Source organism: Meleagris gallopavo, chromosome 3, assembly GCF_905368555.1.
Source record: "Meleagris gallopavo chromosome 3, MGAL_WU_HG_1.1, whole genome shotgun sequence".
NCBI classification, from domain to species: Eukaryota; Metazoa; Chordata; class Aves; order Galliformes; family Phasianidae; genus Meleagris; species Meleagris gallopavo.
The window spans coordinates 91,717,999-91,735,315 of NC_139406.1; the positions used below are offsets into that span (position 1 = coordinate 91,717,999).

The 17,317-nt window shown below is 40.5% G+C and overlaps 1 protein-coding gene across 12 annotated transcripts in view; it reads right to left on the reverse strand.

Moving 5' to 3' along the window:
• The window catches only part of TSNARE1 (t-SNARE domain containing 1), a 469,319-nt gene that overhangs the window by 294,122 nt on the left and 157,880 nt on the right, over window positions 1–17,317 (reverse strand). For all 12 annotated transcript variants that reach the window (XM_085221765.1, XM_085221753.1, XM_085221755.1 and 9 more), the window contains 2 exons: window positions 13,175–13,252; window positions 5,848–5,917 (listed from right to left, as the gene is read on the reverse strand). In XM_085221765.1, coding sequence (XP_085077891.1) covers window positions 5,848–5,917; window positions 13,175–13,252 — 148 coding nt within the window. The remainder of the gene's footprint in view (window positions 1–5,847; window positions 5,918–13,174; window positions 13,253–17,317) is intronic.

Below are 17,317 nucleotides of genomic sequence, written 5' to 3' on the forward strand. Positions count from 1 at the left end.
AATCAAAACGACGTTTCAAAATATTTATGGAAATCTTTTTTTTTTAAGCTTATACAAGCAGAATAACAAAAACCATATGAAATATTATTAAATCCTACCCTTAATTAAACATGCTGACACTTAAAAGCTTCTGTCTGATTTACTTTAATAAAATCTTCCTTCAGTAAATTATGACTTTAAGATATCTTTCTGCTCTAACTGAATCTGCATTCCACAGGAATTAAAACCTTCTTAACAGAAGCTTTTTTTTTTTTTTTTAATCCTTACATTTTTTTAAGCTATACTTCCAACTTATCAAACATAATGGTAAGATGGGAGAAGAAAAAGGAAACAATAAGCATAAATGATAAAACAAACCTAGAAACAAATATTTATTCTTTTAAGACAATTCAGAAAAGCTTGAGGTGTGCATTTATCTGCCTTCCCAGCAGGCCAGTGACGCTCCTACCCATGAGGAAAATACCTTGGCCTCACTTTAGCATATATAGAGAGAAATGGACATGTCCAAAGGGTGCTTCCATCTAGATTAGGAATAAATGACCTCACAACTCTCTACAAAAGCCTGGGTTACTACGCATCTTACTGTCTTATCAGTTAGGTGGGATGAATCTGAGTTTTTTTAAATATAGAATCATAGACTACCCTGATTTGCAATGGACCCTTAAAGATCACCAAGTCCCCAGAAGGTCGATTAGAAGTGGCAATTCTTCCACTTGACTCAAAGGAACAGCCAGACTCACTTGAGGTGTCCTCAGGTGGCAACCAGGACAGTTGCTATTTCAGAAGTAAATGAACAGCAAATCCCACACCACACCTGCCAAACCCACATGTATGCCTCATACACCCTGGGGCATCTCAGTAGCCTCAAGAATCATCTATTTTATTGGGATGATATGAAGCTTGATAGATGCCATTAACCAAAGCCACACAAACTCCTATCTGTAGATGACTTATACAGGGTCACAGAGTCATAGAATGACTTGGGCTAGAAGGGACATTAAATATCATCAAGTTCTGACACCCCTGCTATGGGATGCCACCCTTCAGATCACTTATCCATAATGAAGATGACATGAAGCTGTCACAGGAAGCAACAGCCATGTTCGAGTCCAATGCACTCCAGAAGTAACAACCACATCATGAACACCAAAGTGTTCCAAAGCAGTTCTACAAATCCAGCAGAACAACAATGAATGTGTCCAAGTGGACTGAAGAGCTCACTGCTACTCTTTAATTAATTCTGTGCAGATAGGCATTGGGCTTACACAGAGTTATATCTCTCCCTGAGAACACTCCACATGGGGCATCCTGTCATATGAGCACTGTTACACCATAGGCATCACTTTGATTTAAATTGGACATGTGATGGCAAGATAAACTGATTTAGGCATTCCTAAAAATCATCCGAGTGATTTACTGGGATAATGGAAAATTTACTGGGGACCATGATGAAGATCGAGTTCCTTTTAAACCCAGAGATAAACAAGCAAACCATACATGAATTTTGACATAATCTGCATTCCCAGGAAAAACAGGTACATCTTGAGGTTATTGTCTGGCCAAAAGCCAGGATCCAAAAGCTGCACTTTTTGTCCCTTTCAGCATCACTGCCTTTGTCTCACCCCTGAGAAGCTCAGACCTCAAACTGAGCTTCCCACTCGGAAAATAACTTGAAACTCTTTTGCAGTACTGCATCGTAATCAGTTCTGCTGCAAAGCCCTAATAAAATCATTAAAGTATTATACATCAAAAAGCAAGCACTTCATCAGTGTTCTGCAGACAGTGATTGCTTCGTGGGTATATATTCACTAATACTGCTTAGATGTGACATTCAATCTGTGGATGTAGGAATTTTCTGCTTAAACAGGAGGATCTATGTCCTTGTGGGTTCTCTGATACAGATCTTGTGATGCCAGGATGTCTGATTTTTCCAGAGAAACAGGAAGGATATATAATAGAGAGCACTGAATACTGCCATGTTATTTCTATAGGAATAGGAGGCTTATTTTCATGCACTGTACAGATGTAGATTTGAATCCCCTGTCAGCTGCAGAAAAAACATATCTATGTATTTCTATAAATCTGTGAATTGGGGGGAAAAAAAAAAAAGCAACAAATCAATCAGAGAAAGGAAGTGGAAGCCAAAATTTGTTGTTTTTTTGTTTCTTTCAAATCTGGAGAAATCAACACATTTTGCACACTCTAAATTTCCAGCAGTGTTAAAAGTCCCCAAAATATCCTCCTCACAACCCTTCCCTAAATAAGCAAATTCTCCTGTTGGAGACTGGTAAAGAATCCAAAAATGCTGCAGCATGAAGTGTCATGGCTATATCCCAGACACATCAAAAGAAAGGTAGTGTGACTGTAACTCAATACAGTACCATATTAACCTTACATCTGCAATAAGTTAAGCCAGTGCTAAATATCCAATGAAAAGATATACATGAAGCCTGGTTTGGAAAAGCATAGAACGCTGTTATGGTCAACAAGCCTCAAGAGAAAGGAAATCATGAACCCCTTCTGCTACTAACAGCTCAATTTCACTGCTTTGAGATAGCCATCAAAGGATATTTGCAACTGCATAACCTTGATGTCACAAGACTAGGTCAGGTTCTCACTCTCTGGGAGACAATGATTTATCTAGGCATTTATTTTACGTCAGGGAACTCCCTCAATCCCACATCATGGGATGAATGAGTGAAATAAATTGCTTGGGAGCCTGGATTATTAAACTAAAAGTTAGGAAAAGAAAAAAATCTTTTTTTTTTTTTTTTTTGCACTGTATCAGTACTCAGCAGGACGGGTGTAGCTATGTATCATGCCTCAGAACTGCCTAATGATCCTAGCTCCTAATTCCAGCTCCATGCATCTGTCTTCCTCTTACTCCTGCTCCATTCCCAATTAATCCAGGGTCAGCTGCATTCAGCCAACTCCATCTAGAGCTTCTTATGGGCATTTACATTTCACTTTCCAGCATTTCAAGATGTAAGCATGTCAGTCTTTGAGCTGGCTCTGGAAATAGTTGACTGCTGAGTGTCATATATACCCTGCTCACTCTTCAGCAGCCAAGCTCTGTCTCACTGACTAGAGCTGGCACTCTACTTGGGATGAACTCGTCCTAAATTCACTTGCCACAGATGCATCCTTATCCTGAATGACTCAGCTATCAAAGGCAGAGAAACCATTTCAGAAAAGGGAACAGCCCAATTTGACAGTGAGAAGTCAGCATCCCTGTTGATGCCCTTGTAAGGTTTGTGCACGAGAGGTGGAAAGTACATGAATTTCAAAAAGTCAGGCAACTTTGCTTTCTTTATTTATGCATTAGCAAGACCCTGCAGCTAGGTAAACAAATAATTTTGCAGTGTACAGACCATTGTACATACCTAATGTCCTATGCCCACCATCATCTCCCTTCTCTCAAATACTCTGACACTTCTCACCTGCCTATCACTTTAGCAGAGTGACATTCACCTAGTTAGTATGAAAGAGAACCATTAAAGACCTCTCAGAACATCATGTGCAACTGTCAACACATCCCCTCCATGCCCCTCAGTGCCATCTACCCTTTTCTTGAAAACCTCCATGGATGGTGACTCCACCACTTCTCTGGGTAGCCTGTTCCAATATCTCACGACCTCTTCCGAGACTAAATTTTTTCTAATATCCAATCTGAAGCTCCCCTAGAGTAACTTAAGGCTGTTACCTCTCATCCTGTCGTCAGTTACTGGAAAGAAGAGTGCTATCTCCACCTTGCTACAACCTCTTTTTGAGGTAGTTCTGAAGTATCCCCTGAACCTCTTCTCCAGATCAAACAATCCCAGACAGATAAGATATGCACACATTTAGATATCCACAAAAACTATCATTTTCCTAATAGCCAAGGATATAAACCTTCCAAATGCTCAGTCTTTTCTCTCCACCCATCTTCCACGTTTGAGGATATTCAAGGAGAAACATGCATCAACCTCAGAAGAAAAGGGTTTAAGTGGCAAAGGTGCAAGAGGTTAAGCCATGATTTGCAGCTGGGGAAGCGGAAAATGCTGCTCCAGAGGTCTCACCTGAAGAACTGACCCCCTGCTTGCTCCTGATCATAGAGATATATGCAGCCTACGTGGCTCTCATGATTCATGGTGTGCTGCTTTTTTGCTGGTGCAGCTCTCATGAGAGAAAGGCAGAGATGCACATGGAGCATTCAGGCTACTTGCATGCATACATCTGGTGGTGAAATGGGGTCAATGTGAAGCACACGTCAGTGTTAGGACAGGACAAAAAGAATGGGACGCTGAGAAGAAGGCAATTGCTGGTCTTTTTCTGCTGGATACCCCGCAACTGTTCTGTCTGGAGATGCAATAAGGAAAATAGCAGAAATCAAGGGTAACCTTTTGCTAGAGCCTGGGAAGAGGGGATAGACCATTAGGGTGGAAGGAGAGAGTGGGAGGAATTCTGGGGCTGACAACAGGAGCAGGGAAGCACAGTTAAAATAAAAAGATGCTACATTTAGCTATCTGGACAATTAATGATAATTCTATGATCAAAAATAATGATTGCAATTAGTGTATTATGGATTTATTTATGTAGCTGCTCAAGAAAGAAGAAAATTATCTAACCACACTGTTGAAACACTCTGAAGAGCCAAGGAATTGATTCTTAAATAAAAAAGGAGTAGTTTAGGAGCATGAGCACAAGAGATGTTCTGGGTGAGCAAAAGCCTTCCTGGATAAAGGATCTTCAGCAGTTACTGGGGTGGTTTATGCTACAAATAATTTTGTACATGTAAACATCTTTCCTGATTACACTGATCTATACAGGCTGACTCTTTACTCTCACATCCTCTCCTGTCCCCTAAATTTAGTTCCAAATCTTCCGACTATTATTACTGTAACTATTTTTATTCTTCCAGTTTGCAAAACAGTGTTGATGTGAATTAGAGCAGATCTGATGCGCAGATGATAGCGAAGAATTGGAGAGAGAAGGAGAGAGACTGCAAACCTATCTGAAAGATTGTATTGCATCAAAAAGGTGAGTCAAGCCCATCAGGCACTTCTTCAGATTGTAATGCTAATATAAAGAAATAGAAATCAAAATCTTCCCTCCGTTCACAGCTGAACCTCATTAGGAAATGCAGTTATATATACAGAATCAGAACCATGTCCTAAGTACTTGATTTTCGTATGCAGGCTGCATGAAGGGAAGCAGCTTTAATAAATTGTGCTACATTTGGAAAAGCCATTTTAATTCTCTAATTAGCATGCATACAATGAAAACTAACTGTGCATGTTTGTGTATACACATATCCAGAAGAGAGTTTAATGAACTGTATCTATTGCAAGCGAAATTGAAGTTTCGTTTTCTCTGTGCTGTACCCTGTAATGCAAGTTTCAATGCCACAACACACATCTCCGCATATAAAATACCTTTCTTGTTCCTTTTCTTTCTTTTCCTCTTCAATTCACTGACTTTGGCAAAGAGGGGGGAAAAAAAAGAAAAAAAAAAGAAGAGAAAGGAAAGAGCTACACAAGTACTCAAGCCTGGCTTCACATTAAAAAGCAACAAAACAAACAACCCACACACTACCACAAAAACACATCTTTCACTGTGGGCCATCATTTCCTGTTATCTACCTACCATTCTCTGCCTCCCAAAACCAGCACAAGCAAAGCTTTATACAATCAATACATGTCCTACTATCATTAATCACCAACAGAAAGGAACAAAATTAAGTAAGCCTGACAAAAAAAGTGTCCGGCTCTGAATAGAAGGATGGAAGAAAGGGAGAGCATAGACTAGGGGAAAAAAATGAAAAGGCTGGGACACAGAGAGATGCATAGCAATTCAAAACAGACTCACAGTCCATCCTGAAGTTCTTGATTATCATTGGAGGTCCCCAGAGATCGAAGACTTCTTTCCAGAGAGGTCACTGTCAACAGCAGAGAAAGAAAAGGAGCATTTTCAGAGAAAAACATACTGGATTTTCACTCATCTTTTAATTTATTTCCTTTCAAAACCACACAATGAATTAGTGTTTGAACAAGTACCTTGTAACAATACAAGAGAATGCCAGTTAACACAAAACAGATAAAACTGAGTCCCCAGGAGATGATTATTCCATGGGTGGTGTGACAGGATAGAATAACTACTAATTAATAAATATCAACTACTCCAAATAGCCTCCAAGAAGTTGAATTCTATCATTCATTCCATTATCTTTTAACTCACTGTTTAAGACTTTTACACTCACTCTTCTGTCTTTTAGCTCAGATAAAATGTGTTTTACAGTTATTATCTGCTGGTTAGCTAAAGAGCTCATTGGGCTTTTTCTAGAAGGAGAGAAGAATGCTCAAGGCTAAGTGATTCTAATCAGAGCTGGAAGTAGGAAAGGTAGTTCGTATTGCAATACACAATAACTTTACATTTAAGAAAAAAAAATGCATAAATATTTGTGGGTGTTCACTGTCACATCTTCATTTCACACTAAGAGAAGATCATTTCTTTTGGACTTAGCATATCAAGTCTTTAAGACATTTCACAATGAAAGATGCAAAAATGACATTCTTACTCTTTACATGAGAGACTGTCTTGGGATGCTTCCAACTGTAAGAACGTATGACCCTGTTATCAGTTATGCTTCAATACTTATGGAACAAAAAGAACACATAAGTAACATGGGTCAACTATTCCAGTACAAATTTAAGACATCTATTATTTTAATGACTGCAGACTCCGTCTCGGTCTGTAGTTCTGAACAAGTCACTTAACTATTTTTCCCCTGACAGGAAAAAACAAATTCCCTCTTTTCTTCTGGGCACAAAATAAGGACCAAATTAACTAATTAATGTCCTTATACAACATGAGTATCCAACACCAACAGATATTTTCACCTTGCTTACTATACTGCTAGATCCCAAAAGCAGATTTCAGTACAGAGTTTGATAATTCACTGAGACAAAACCTTAAGTAACTGTCTACAGTTGAGCTAATAATTATTATACTTTGCTGGACGTACAATGCTTTAAAGAATAAATTGTCAATCTTAAATAATAGCCATTTGCTTCTCTAGGATAAAAGCACTGATCCTGAAAAAATCTCACAGATATTATAATTTCCTCCTTCTGCTCTGTAATCCTAACAATTCAAGTCTCCCATGCAACATGTCTATTTCAAAGACAAAATTTAGCATCATCTAAAAACACTCCAGGACCTACCAGCCCTTTGGGGCACTTCAGGGCATGGTGCTTATTCTAATGTCATTGGAGAATGGAGAGTGAGTTAAGGAAGCAAACACATTTGTGTGTACACTGAATTTCTAAGAATGTTTTAATGTCAAGTGTGCAGCTCAAGGAGGGAGAACATCAGCTAGAGCATCCAGGCACCTTTCTAACCCAAGCTGCAAAACCAAGGAAACTCACAAAGCTACTACTCTGCCAGCATCTTTCTAGACATGAACAAGAGCTTGAGGAAAGACAGACTTGATATGCAGGTGCTTCTTTGCAAAAGCAGAATGGATCTTTGCTACTGTCTGCTTTGGAGAAGAATGAAGGAGGAAGCAGTTTTCCTATTGCACTAAACTGACTAAACGTCCTGAGACTTTGCACACAACATTTCACTCTGGGACAAACCAATGATCTTCTGCATTTTTTAAGTATTTTGGGAAACACACATACATACAGAAAAATCTAAGATGGGAATGCAAGAGAGGAAAACAGCACTTGTCAATCAGGTGACAAAATAACTGTTTTAAGTCTCCAACATAAAATTTGATCTAAACCCGGAGGTTCTAATTCAAGAAAAGGGTACATGTGACACTAAAGGACATGGTTTAGTGGGCATAGCAGTTATGGGTTGATGGTTGGACTAGATAATCTTAGTGGTCTTTTCCAACCTCAATGATTCAGTGATTCCAGAATTCTATTTATATAAAGGTCAGTAATCTCAATAGGACAAGCTCTGGAACGGCCAAAATGTTGGCATTTGATGTGGCTCTTACCTGGGAAATAGCAGAACTGAAATGCAAACTTGAGCCTCCTGGATCTTAGTCTGACTTAGCTCTTTCTTATTTTGGGATAGAAGTACCTTGCTTTGGCTAGGATTAGTCTATTGAAATCTGCATGGTTCTTGTGCTGGATATGGAAAATCCCTTGGAAGTTACCAGTTCCGAATACTTGAGCTACCAAAGAAGCAACATGTCAAGATGCACTGGAGCAATGCCATGAAGCCAATGGTAGAACAGACTTCTTACTTCACAAGCCTTGCATATTTAATATTTAAAAGGCATATGCTGGTCTTCCAAGATGTTCCACAGAGGTCACTGCTGCTGGACTTGTACTGATTTACATAAACTGAGAGTTAGGCACTGATTGCCTACATCATCAAAATTTTTAAAATCAATGGGGGATGAGAAACTACCCCAAGACAGAAATGGAGACTTTATCATACCTGTGGGATGTCGAAAAACCCTTTGCTCAGCCTCTCAGCTCAAGATAATGGGATTGCACGTGGCACCAATCTGTCATGGGGAGATATTAATAAGCAAGCAACAGGAATTAGAGAGGGAAGAGACCCATTAGAGGACTCATATTCTCCATCTGGGCAGAACAGCTCTGATTCTTGCAGTATACCCTCCAGTGATCAGCACTTTAGCCACGAGGCATCAAGCCAGCTCCTTTTACAAGAGTTTATATACTTATTGGAACAGGCTGAATCAACTGAGTAAGAAAACATAAAACTCACCAAAGCCAAAGCCTTATCAGACAACCTTCCCTGTGCTCAGAAGGGAAAGTCCCTGAAGAACTAGACGAAGAGAAAGCAGATGCAAAGTACAGGTAAAAGTTCCCACTACCCCTTGACAATTCTGTAAGAGATGACTTAAAAAAAAAATGTCCCTACGTTCATGAACTGGCAGTAGAATGATCTAGTAGCTCATAAACATAAGCAATGGATCTAAGGTTTTTATTAAACACACAAGAAATATGTCCGTTTTCATAGCAGAAAGGGGGAGCACAAAGCATTTCTATGTAAGTTCTGCCAATATCAGCTCAGAGCTGCAAAGTTTCTCCTTGGTCAGAAGCCAAGGCCTCAAATGGCCAAGAAGAATTTAAATCATTTTAAAGGCTCAGATGTCTGCAAAAATAGTAAGGAGAGCAAAAAGAATTCAAACAACAGTAGTGCAGAGTAGAGAGCTCATAACACCTTTAGCCTGTCAGCAAGAGAGCATTTCAGATGCCTAGTTTGGTCTCCAAACACAATGGAGAACCTGGAAGTCCCAAATGAGATTGGGGTAAGGCAGGAAAAGGGAAACTGACTGGATTTATGCAACCCTGAAGGACATTCAATACACCATGCCTGGCACAACAGGAGCACAGGGCAACATCTGGTGAGCGTGTGCAATGCAGCCACTCACTTCTTGCTCAGCTGCTTGTGTGCTGGTACACAAAAGCAGCACTGACTTTTGCTACGTGCTCTGAGACAGTTTGCTAGGTTTACTGAAGAGACCATATGGTGCAGCTGTGCAAGGCAGAAGGGATGCTGGGCATCCTTTCCCATTTTACACCTCTGCAAAGTTCCTTATCTGGGCTGGATTAGCTGTATAAAATTTTAGCAGTACATTCAGCATCTCCTCCCCTGCAAAGGTGGACCCACTATTGGGGAAGGGCTTGTGAACAAGACGCAAACAAGATGAATCAAACTTCCTTTAGCAGACAAAAATAACAGAGGTGGTGAAGAGCATAGTATCTTATAGGCATTTATTCAACCTAAAAGCACTTTAAAAAGCATTATAAATTCATAGATTCATAGATTTTAAAGGCCAGAGAGAGCTATTTTGATTATCCTGTCTGATTTCCTACCATAAAATTTCATCCCATCACTCCTATGTTGAGACCATACACTGCAGCTGGACTAAAGTATCTCCTATAAAAAGACATTTGAATCTTGATTTAAAGGTTTGAAGCCACACCGCATCCATCACGTCCCTCCAATAAGCAGTTCTAATGGCTACTTACCCGCATACAGAAAGATTGAATTTGTCTAGCTTTGACTCCTATCTCCTGATCTCATTATCTGTGAGAATGTTAGATTAATGAGCCCTATGTATCTACTTGATGTCTTTCTTCCCAGAGAGGTACTTACAAGCCATGATCAAGCCCTCTCAGATGTCTCAAACAGAAATTTGGATGGCATGCATTTTAAAGTCCGATTTGCAGACTTCAAACAATTGCCTCAGCTCTTCTCTGTAACCTCTCCAATTTTACAAAACAGTTTTAAGTGTAGGCACCGTCAATACCTGCTTCAGAGAGCACTCCGTACAGGCAACTCTAACTGAAAGCAAATCTTCACTCACTCTAACAGTGAGTCTTAAGAGGAGAAATAAAGACCACCTGAAATTACTCAAAACCTAATTGAAGGGATAAATGTAATTACAGCAAAGAACAAAAGTAGAAATTGGATTGCAGCATTTCAACAAAGATAATGCGCTCATCTTAAGGATTTCTCAGGGTAAACTCCAGTAGAAGAGCAGGAATTGGGATTACAGCTCAGATATACTTTGTCAGCCCTAACCTGGCTAGCTTGGGTACTGACAGCATAGAAGCAGCCTGCAAAACTTCACAATGAATCCTTCATTGACAACAGCCAGCATGCTACTGTATCATCATTATCAAAGTAGTACCATTAGTGCTGGAAAAAGTAAGACCAGTGCTAATTCAGTTTTTTCTGCAGAATAAAGCCATACCCACAACTGTAAGCCAAGTAACATTGGCTACAATTGGGAGGTTCAAGTTGCCACAGTAGCCTTAAGCCCAGGTCAAGGTACTGAGTTTTTCTCAAAGAAAAGATCAGATAAAAGGACCAGGGAGTTTTGGAGGACAAGAAGTAGAACTTAAACCAATAAGGTGTTTTTCCAGCAAAAAAAAAAAAAAGAATTGTATCTCAGGCTGCATTAGAGGGCAAGACTTCCACTCTGCTCAGCCTTGGGGAGGCCACATCTGGTTTAGGGGATCCAGTTCTGGGCTCCCCAGTACAAGAGGGACACAGACATACTAGTGAGAGTCTAATGAAGAGGGACAGAGCTAATGAAGGGATGAGAGCGCATCCGCTACAAGGACAGGTTGGAACAGATGACCTCCAGAGCTCTCTTCCAATCACAACCACTCTGTGATCATACGAATTTCTCGAGCTTCTGCAGTACATGGTTATACCTCGCCCCAAGTACTATCAGTCCAATTGCTGTCCTCCACTATCACAAAGGATAAACAAAAGAGCAGCACAAAGGCGACTTTCAGTGGCTGAATTTCTCAACTTTTGCTCCTTGAAGAAGGCTGCCAAACTTGTGGTATGCAAGTAGTTTTCCAGAAGACCATAAATAACATGTTCCTTAAACAACTGCTTGCGTAATGTATCAATCAGTTACTCCTCTTAAAAATAACTACCACCAAAAAAAACAAAAACAAAACCAAAAAACAACCATGAAGTGTCCTTTACCCATTTTTGCCTTCAACTCATTTAGAATCATGTCGTATGTGTAGCAGAACTACTGAAGAATCATAGACTCATGCAGAGGATCTCTGGAGGTCTCTAACATTCTGCTCCAAGAAGGTCCATTTGAAACAAGGTCCTACTCCAGCTCTGAATATCTCCAAGAACAGAGATCCCACAGCTTTTCTGGGCTCCCACTGCCATGTTTAATCAACCAGACGGTCAGAATTCTTTTCATCACGTTGAATTGTGAAGTTCTGTTTTTCAGCCTGTGCTTACTGCCTCCCATTCTTCCACTATGAGCACTATGATAGACGTGGCTCCATCTTTTCTGCAGTTTCTCCCTAGTTTCCCACTGAGATGAGAATAAGATCACTGTGAACTCACGTTCTACTTCTGATTCATCAGTACTCCCAGATCTTTTCTTCAAAATGCCTTTAAAGCAAGCAAACATCCATCCTGTCTTGTTATATGGGGTTATTCTATCCGAAAGCACAGAAGAAAAGTGTGAAGAATTGTTTTTCTTCTGATTTTACAGCAAACCGGGTATCCAAACACCTTCACAGAACCTACCCAGCACCTGGTTTCACTTTCAACTTCACCTTCTGGGATAGTGGAGAGCAGAGAAATCTGACTGATGAGAAGAATTTCGGTGCTACAGGAGGTCCTAAAGCTCTGACTCAAGATGAAGATGACTGTCAAAAGCAAACTCACATCTATCAATCCCTTACAGTCATAGAAAAATGAGTGCTCAAACTTGCCTGGCAGATGGAGGCATGACTGTAATGCAGCATGAGAAAATCCTTATAGACAAATAATGCCTGTATTTCAGAAGAATTGCTTCCCATGCTCCTTCTAGCAAAGATTCCTTACTAGAAAGATTGGGATCTTTCCCCAGGATACATGGGGAGAATTAAAACAGTTTGTGAGACACTAAGATCCTTTCTTTGCATCCCATCCAGCTCTCTTACTTGATGCCCTTATACACAGATCAGACCAGAGAGAGAAGCTGATCTGGAGATTCAGAACATTAGCACTCAACAATCTTAAACCCTTGTCTGGTAGCAGTGCTTTAGAACTGGGATAAACAACATTAACTGCTATTCAACATTAGTCTTTATCTATCTGCAAAATGCAGCTCTACATTCTATCCCAGGCGAGGCACTGATGAGCCAGAGCATGTCTCCACAGGAGGGAAGAACTCTGCACCTCCACTGTGTTGAGAGATATGAGGAGGATCATACTGATGATTGAGCATCACTGTTCAATCTTCAGAGCGAAGAGTAATAGAAGAGCTTTAGTGTTGGTGTTTTTATAAGGGAGATAGATGTTTTGCAGGTTTGTATGACAGGCTCTGAACACAGTAGTGCTGCGACACATTAGAAAATGAGCCTGGCTTGTTCCACCTTTCTGCGCTCTAATTCCCTATTGTAACAGATGACACGATTAAAAATAGAAAAGGATGTGGACTCCGTAAGAACTGGAATATATCTGAGCCTGTTTAATGCAGCATATGGTGGAATATTTTTACATCTTATAATGAACTGCGTATTGGATATGTGCTGGTGCTCATGAGATGCAGCAGCAAGAAAACTGCATTAATATTTGCTCCCTGACAACAGGAGCTGTCACACACCGTGTACATGCACAGGAGTCATCAGCAGGACAGCACACAAACGACCAGGAAACCTCTCATTATACGCACCACTGGAATTAATTCGGAAGACATTGGCTGAAGTCTCCTGAAAAAGTTCCTGTAGTTCACTGGGATCAATCTGGGTGGCTGCAAAAACAAAAAGAGAGATCTATTAATACTGGAGACCACCACCACTTTGAAAGGGTCACTAAACTCCCATCACAGCCTCTGAAAGGGGATGACCAGCAGAGAACATCTATGATAGAGCTGTCACTAAAATATTATTTATTATATATGCACACGCACAGGTTATGGCAAGGATGATGTGCTGTCACACTCAGCGCAGGGAATTGTCAATACTACCACCTGCAAAATGCTACCTGATCACACAGGGAAACACCAGTAACACAGGGCTAGAGCATCATACAAAGAAGACGGATTTTTCTTCTCGAAGCAAAATTCTTGTAGGAAAAATAATAGTTGTTCATCTCAATCACAGTGTTGCTTCAACAAGAAAAGGACTGATGGGGATCCCTATTCTGTCTCAACAGACATTTGCTGCTCAGCTGAATGATGTAATAAAGCACTGAATCCAAACTCCTGCGTGCTCTCTTTAATAAAAACGCTGACTAACCATTAATTCATCAACGTGGGTTCCTCCTCACTAGAAATTTAGCCCAATTAGAGGGTCCAATGGAGCTTTACGCAGTGCCAGATTACACAACATGCTTTCACCAGCATCATCAGGACAGGAAAGGCAATGATCAGATGCACCAGATATGGCTTATATGGATCAAGGCAGCCTCTGCAGGAATTACTAGCAATTGCAATAGTAATATTTCTGCTCATTTATCAAGTGGACATACTAGAATTGCAAATGAATGAGAAACTGCAAGCACAACAACATGGATAGGCAGAGCAAGGTCCTGCCTTCAGAAAAGGGAGAGGAAGCAATGAGAAGAAAAAAACATTTGGGGCAGGTGGGGGATGGGAGCTCAGACAAGTCCTCTGCATATTCATATTCCTGCACAGCATCCCTGGGATAGGCTTCTCTTATTATTTCTTCCTGATATACCAGCAGCAAATGTTAAGGAAACAGTGCCCAGAATTGCTAGTGGTGCTGCTCAGGTGAATTCCCTAAGTGCCACTTTGGCCAAGGTACCTAAATCTTTCCTACAAGGAGAACACAGAATGGGACAGAAGGTTTGAGTGCTTCGTTTAGTTTTAATGTCTTATTTCGTTTGTTTGGTTATCTTCATTCCCCAACATAAAGCCCCATAAAACTACTAGAGGTCCTCCAATGCTTCATCGTTGCCAGAGAAAGGTGGATGTGAGGCTGGACTGAGCTATACTACAGAGAAAGGATATCTCACGTACTTCTAAAACAGTAAAAAGGGTCATATTTTGATAGATAATTGTCACCACAGGAAGTCTTTTGTCCACTTAGACTTTTGGAACAAGCTCTAAAGCAGATTTTCTCAAGGTTTAGTCCCATTTGGACCCTACCTTTTGCAGTTTTATGGAAAACTGCTCTACCACAAATGTTGGCCAAGCTCAAAGCACCATAGTCCTTGTCCACTTGACATGCTACAGTGCATTTAAACAGCTGCTGTTATTGGCACATTGCACCTCTGAGCTGAAGCATTGCATATACTGAGATAGGAGCTGTAATTCATGTTTCTAAGCAGCAGACTGTGACTGCAACACAGTCTGCATCCCTTAACCAGATCTCCCAATGCTGTTAAAATACCATGCTCTCAACATGCATTTGAAAGAGCAGAACGTCAGCAACAGGGCAAGGCAAAAACTCTGAATCTTGAACAGAACGAAAAGCCCTCCTAATGCACTGCTCAGGGTGGCCCTGAGGATACATCCCCCAATGCTTTCACAGAATCAAAAATTCATTAAGCTTGGAAAACACCTCCAAGATCATCAAGTTTAACTGTCGATCCATCCCCACCATATCCACCAAACCATGTCCCCCAGTGCCACAAATCCAGGGATAGTGACTCCACCACTTCACTGGCAAGCCTGTTCCAATGCCTGACCACACTTTCAGAGAATAAATCCTTCCCAACATCCAACCTAAACCTTTCCAGTCACCATTCAAGGCCATTACCTCTTGTCCTATCATCACTAGTTACCCATGAGAAGAGGCCAACGCCCAGTTCACTACAACCTCCAAGCTGCTACAACCTCCTTTCAGGGAGTTGCAGAGAGTCATACAGTCTCCCCTGAACTTTTTTCTCTCTATGGCAAACAATCCCAGTTCCCCCATCACTCCCCATAAGACTTGTGCTCCAAATCCTTCATCAGCTTTGTGGACCTTCTCTGGACATAAAGAACCCAGAAATGTTAACAGCTGTGAAAAGAGCTTTCAGAAGCTTCCATGTTTTGGTATTGCGGGCCATGAAGTAGCATGAGAGACACTGACATGTTAAAAGAGCCCAACATGGTGCTGCAAGGCCTTGAGCAATTCCACTGGGAGGAAAGTCTGAGAGAGCAACCAGGAAGTTTCCCACTGCCTCTCACCTATCCCACATGCAGCAATACTTGTGTGAGACAATTCAGCCCCAACCCAGCCATAAATAAAGTCCTGAATCAGACTGTCAGGTTGACACAAATCCAGAGCATTAAATGGTGTTTAATCAAAGTGCACAGGGTCTTACTGCTAGATTTTCCCACTCTTCTCTTTCCACAGTTCCTCCTAAATCAGTTTTCCCAGACACCACTTTCCTACACTTTATATATGGGGCTATATAACACAAGAAATTAGCTTGGGTTTACCTGTCCCCTAGGAATTGCACTTGTTACTAATAAGATCCAGCTTTCATTAAATCACTGAGAAAGCAGCAGAACCAGATAAGATTTTAGATCTTTATAGACAGCAGTGACCTTGGTTTGAGGGAGTTTTGTTTGTTATTTTTAACATAACTCAAATTTCTGGGTTAGTAATATGGCAGGATAGGCTCCATCAGAGGCTATTGCACATCATGGGCATGAGATGGCTTCAGTTTGGTTATAAATTTCTAATTTCATGGGGAATGATACTTAGTGATGGAGGTTTTTTGAATGAGGTTTGTTTTTTTGGTGTTTGTTTGTTTGTTTGTTTGTTTTTGGGGGGAGGAGGGGGAGGGGAGAGAAAAGTTTATTTACATGATTATATCCATTCCTTCCTTAAATATCCATCAGTGTTAAAAGCCCTGAATTTGATACATTTTTGTCCTGGCCCAGGGATCCTGTGTCCATATGCTCATAAGAACTTTGATGAGGAAGTCCCAGATGAAGCATGATGCAAACAAGTCAGGGTTGCAAACTCCTCCAAGTCCTGAATTACAAGAACTGAGCAAGACACAACACTACATTAATCATCCTCCACCCCACCCCAACTAACACATAAATAAAATGCCAAGCACACCCAAAAGCAAAAGTAAAATACCTTAAATGCTGCAAAAGACAGAAGCAGCATTCATTTCAGTGCCATACACACCTGCATTTTGGTGGACCTGGATGACCTTTAAGGTCCCTTCCAACCTAAGCCATCCTGCCATCCTGTGGTTCTATAATTTTGGAGTTCCTGAAACTCCAAAAGAAATAAACATCGAGCAGTACCGTGCGCCCACTGTTGGAACATAAAGTAACAACTATCCAGAAATTTGGGTGCTAATTTGAGAGAACAGGGTTTGTCCAATTTCCTGCAATTCACTCTCTACTGCATTTCCTTAATGGAAAAGAGGTAAACTCTGACAGGATGATGTGTGAGTATCATTCTTAACTCCAACCCTCCTGCCAGAGGCAGGGCCAACAACCTCCACATTTTATACTAGACCAGGTTGCCCAATGAACTCTTCCTTCAAAGTTTTAAACCTCAAAACAAAAACATCAAACAGAGAGACACACATCACCTCCATGCCTCAAATAAGTGTGAATTAAATGGAAAAGAAAAAGAAAAAAAGAAAAAGAAAAAAAAAAGGAAAAAAAAATAGAAAACACACAACAAAAACACAGAAGTGGATGCAACCTTTGGCCAGAATTTCCACAAACACACTTTGAAAATACAATGCTCAGAGAACTGCTATATGATAAAAACGATATTGCATCTAATAAAACGACACTGCATCTGGCTTACAAATTCTTGCCGTGCCCTTGGACCTTTTGTGTTAGAAAATTCTGCTAGTTCTGGTTGTCTTTTGTTTTCATTTTAGAGAAAAA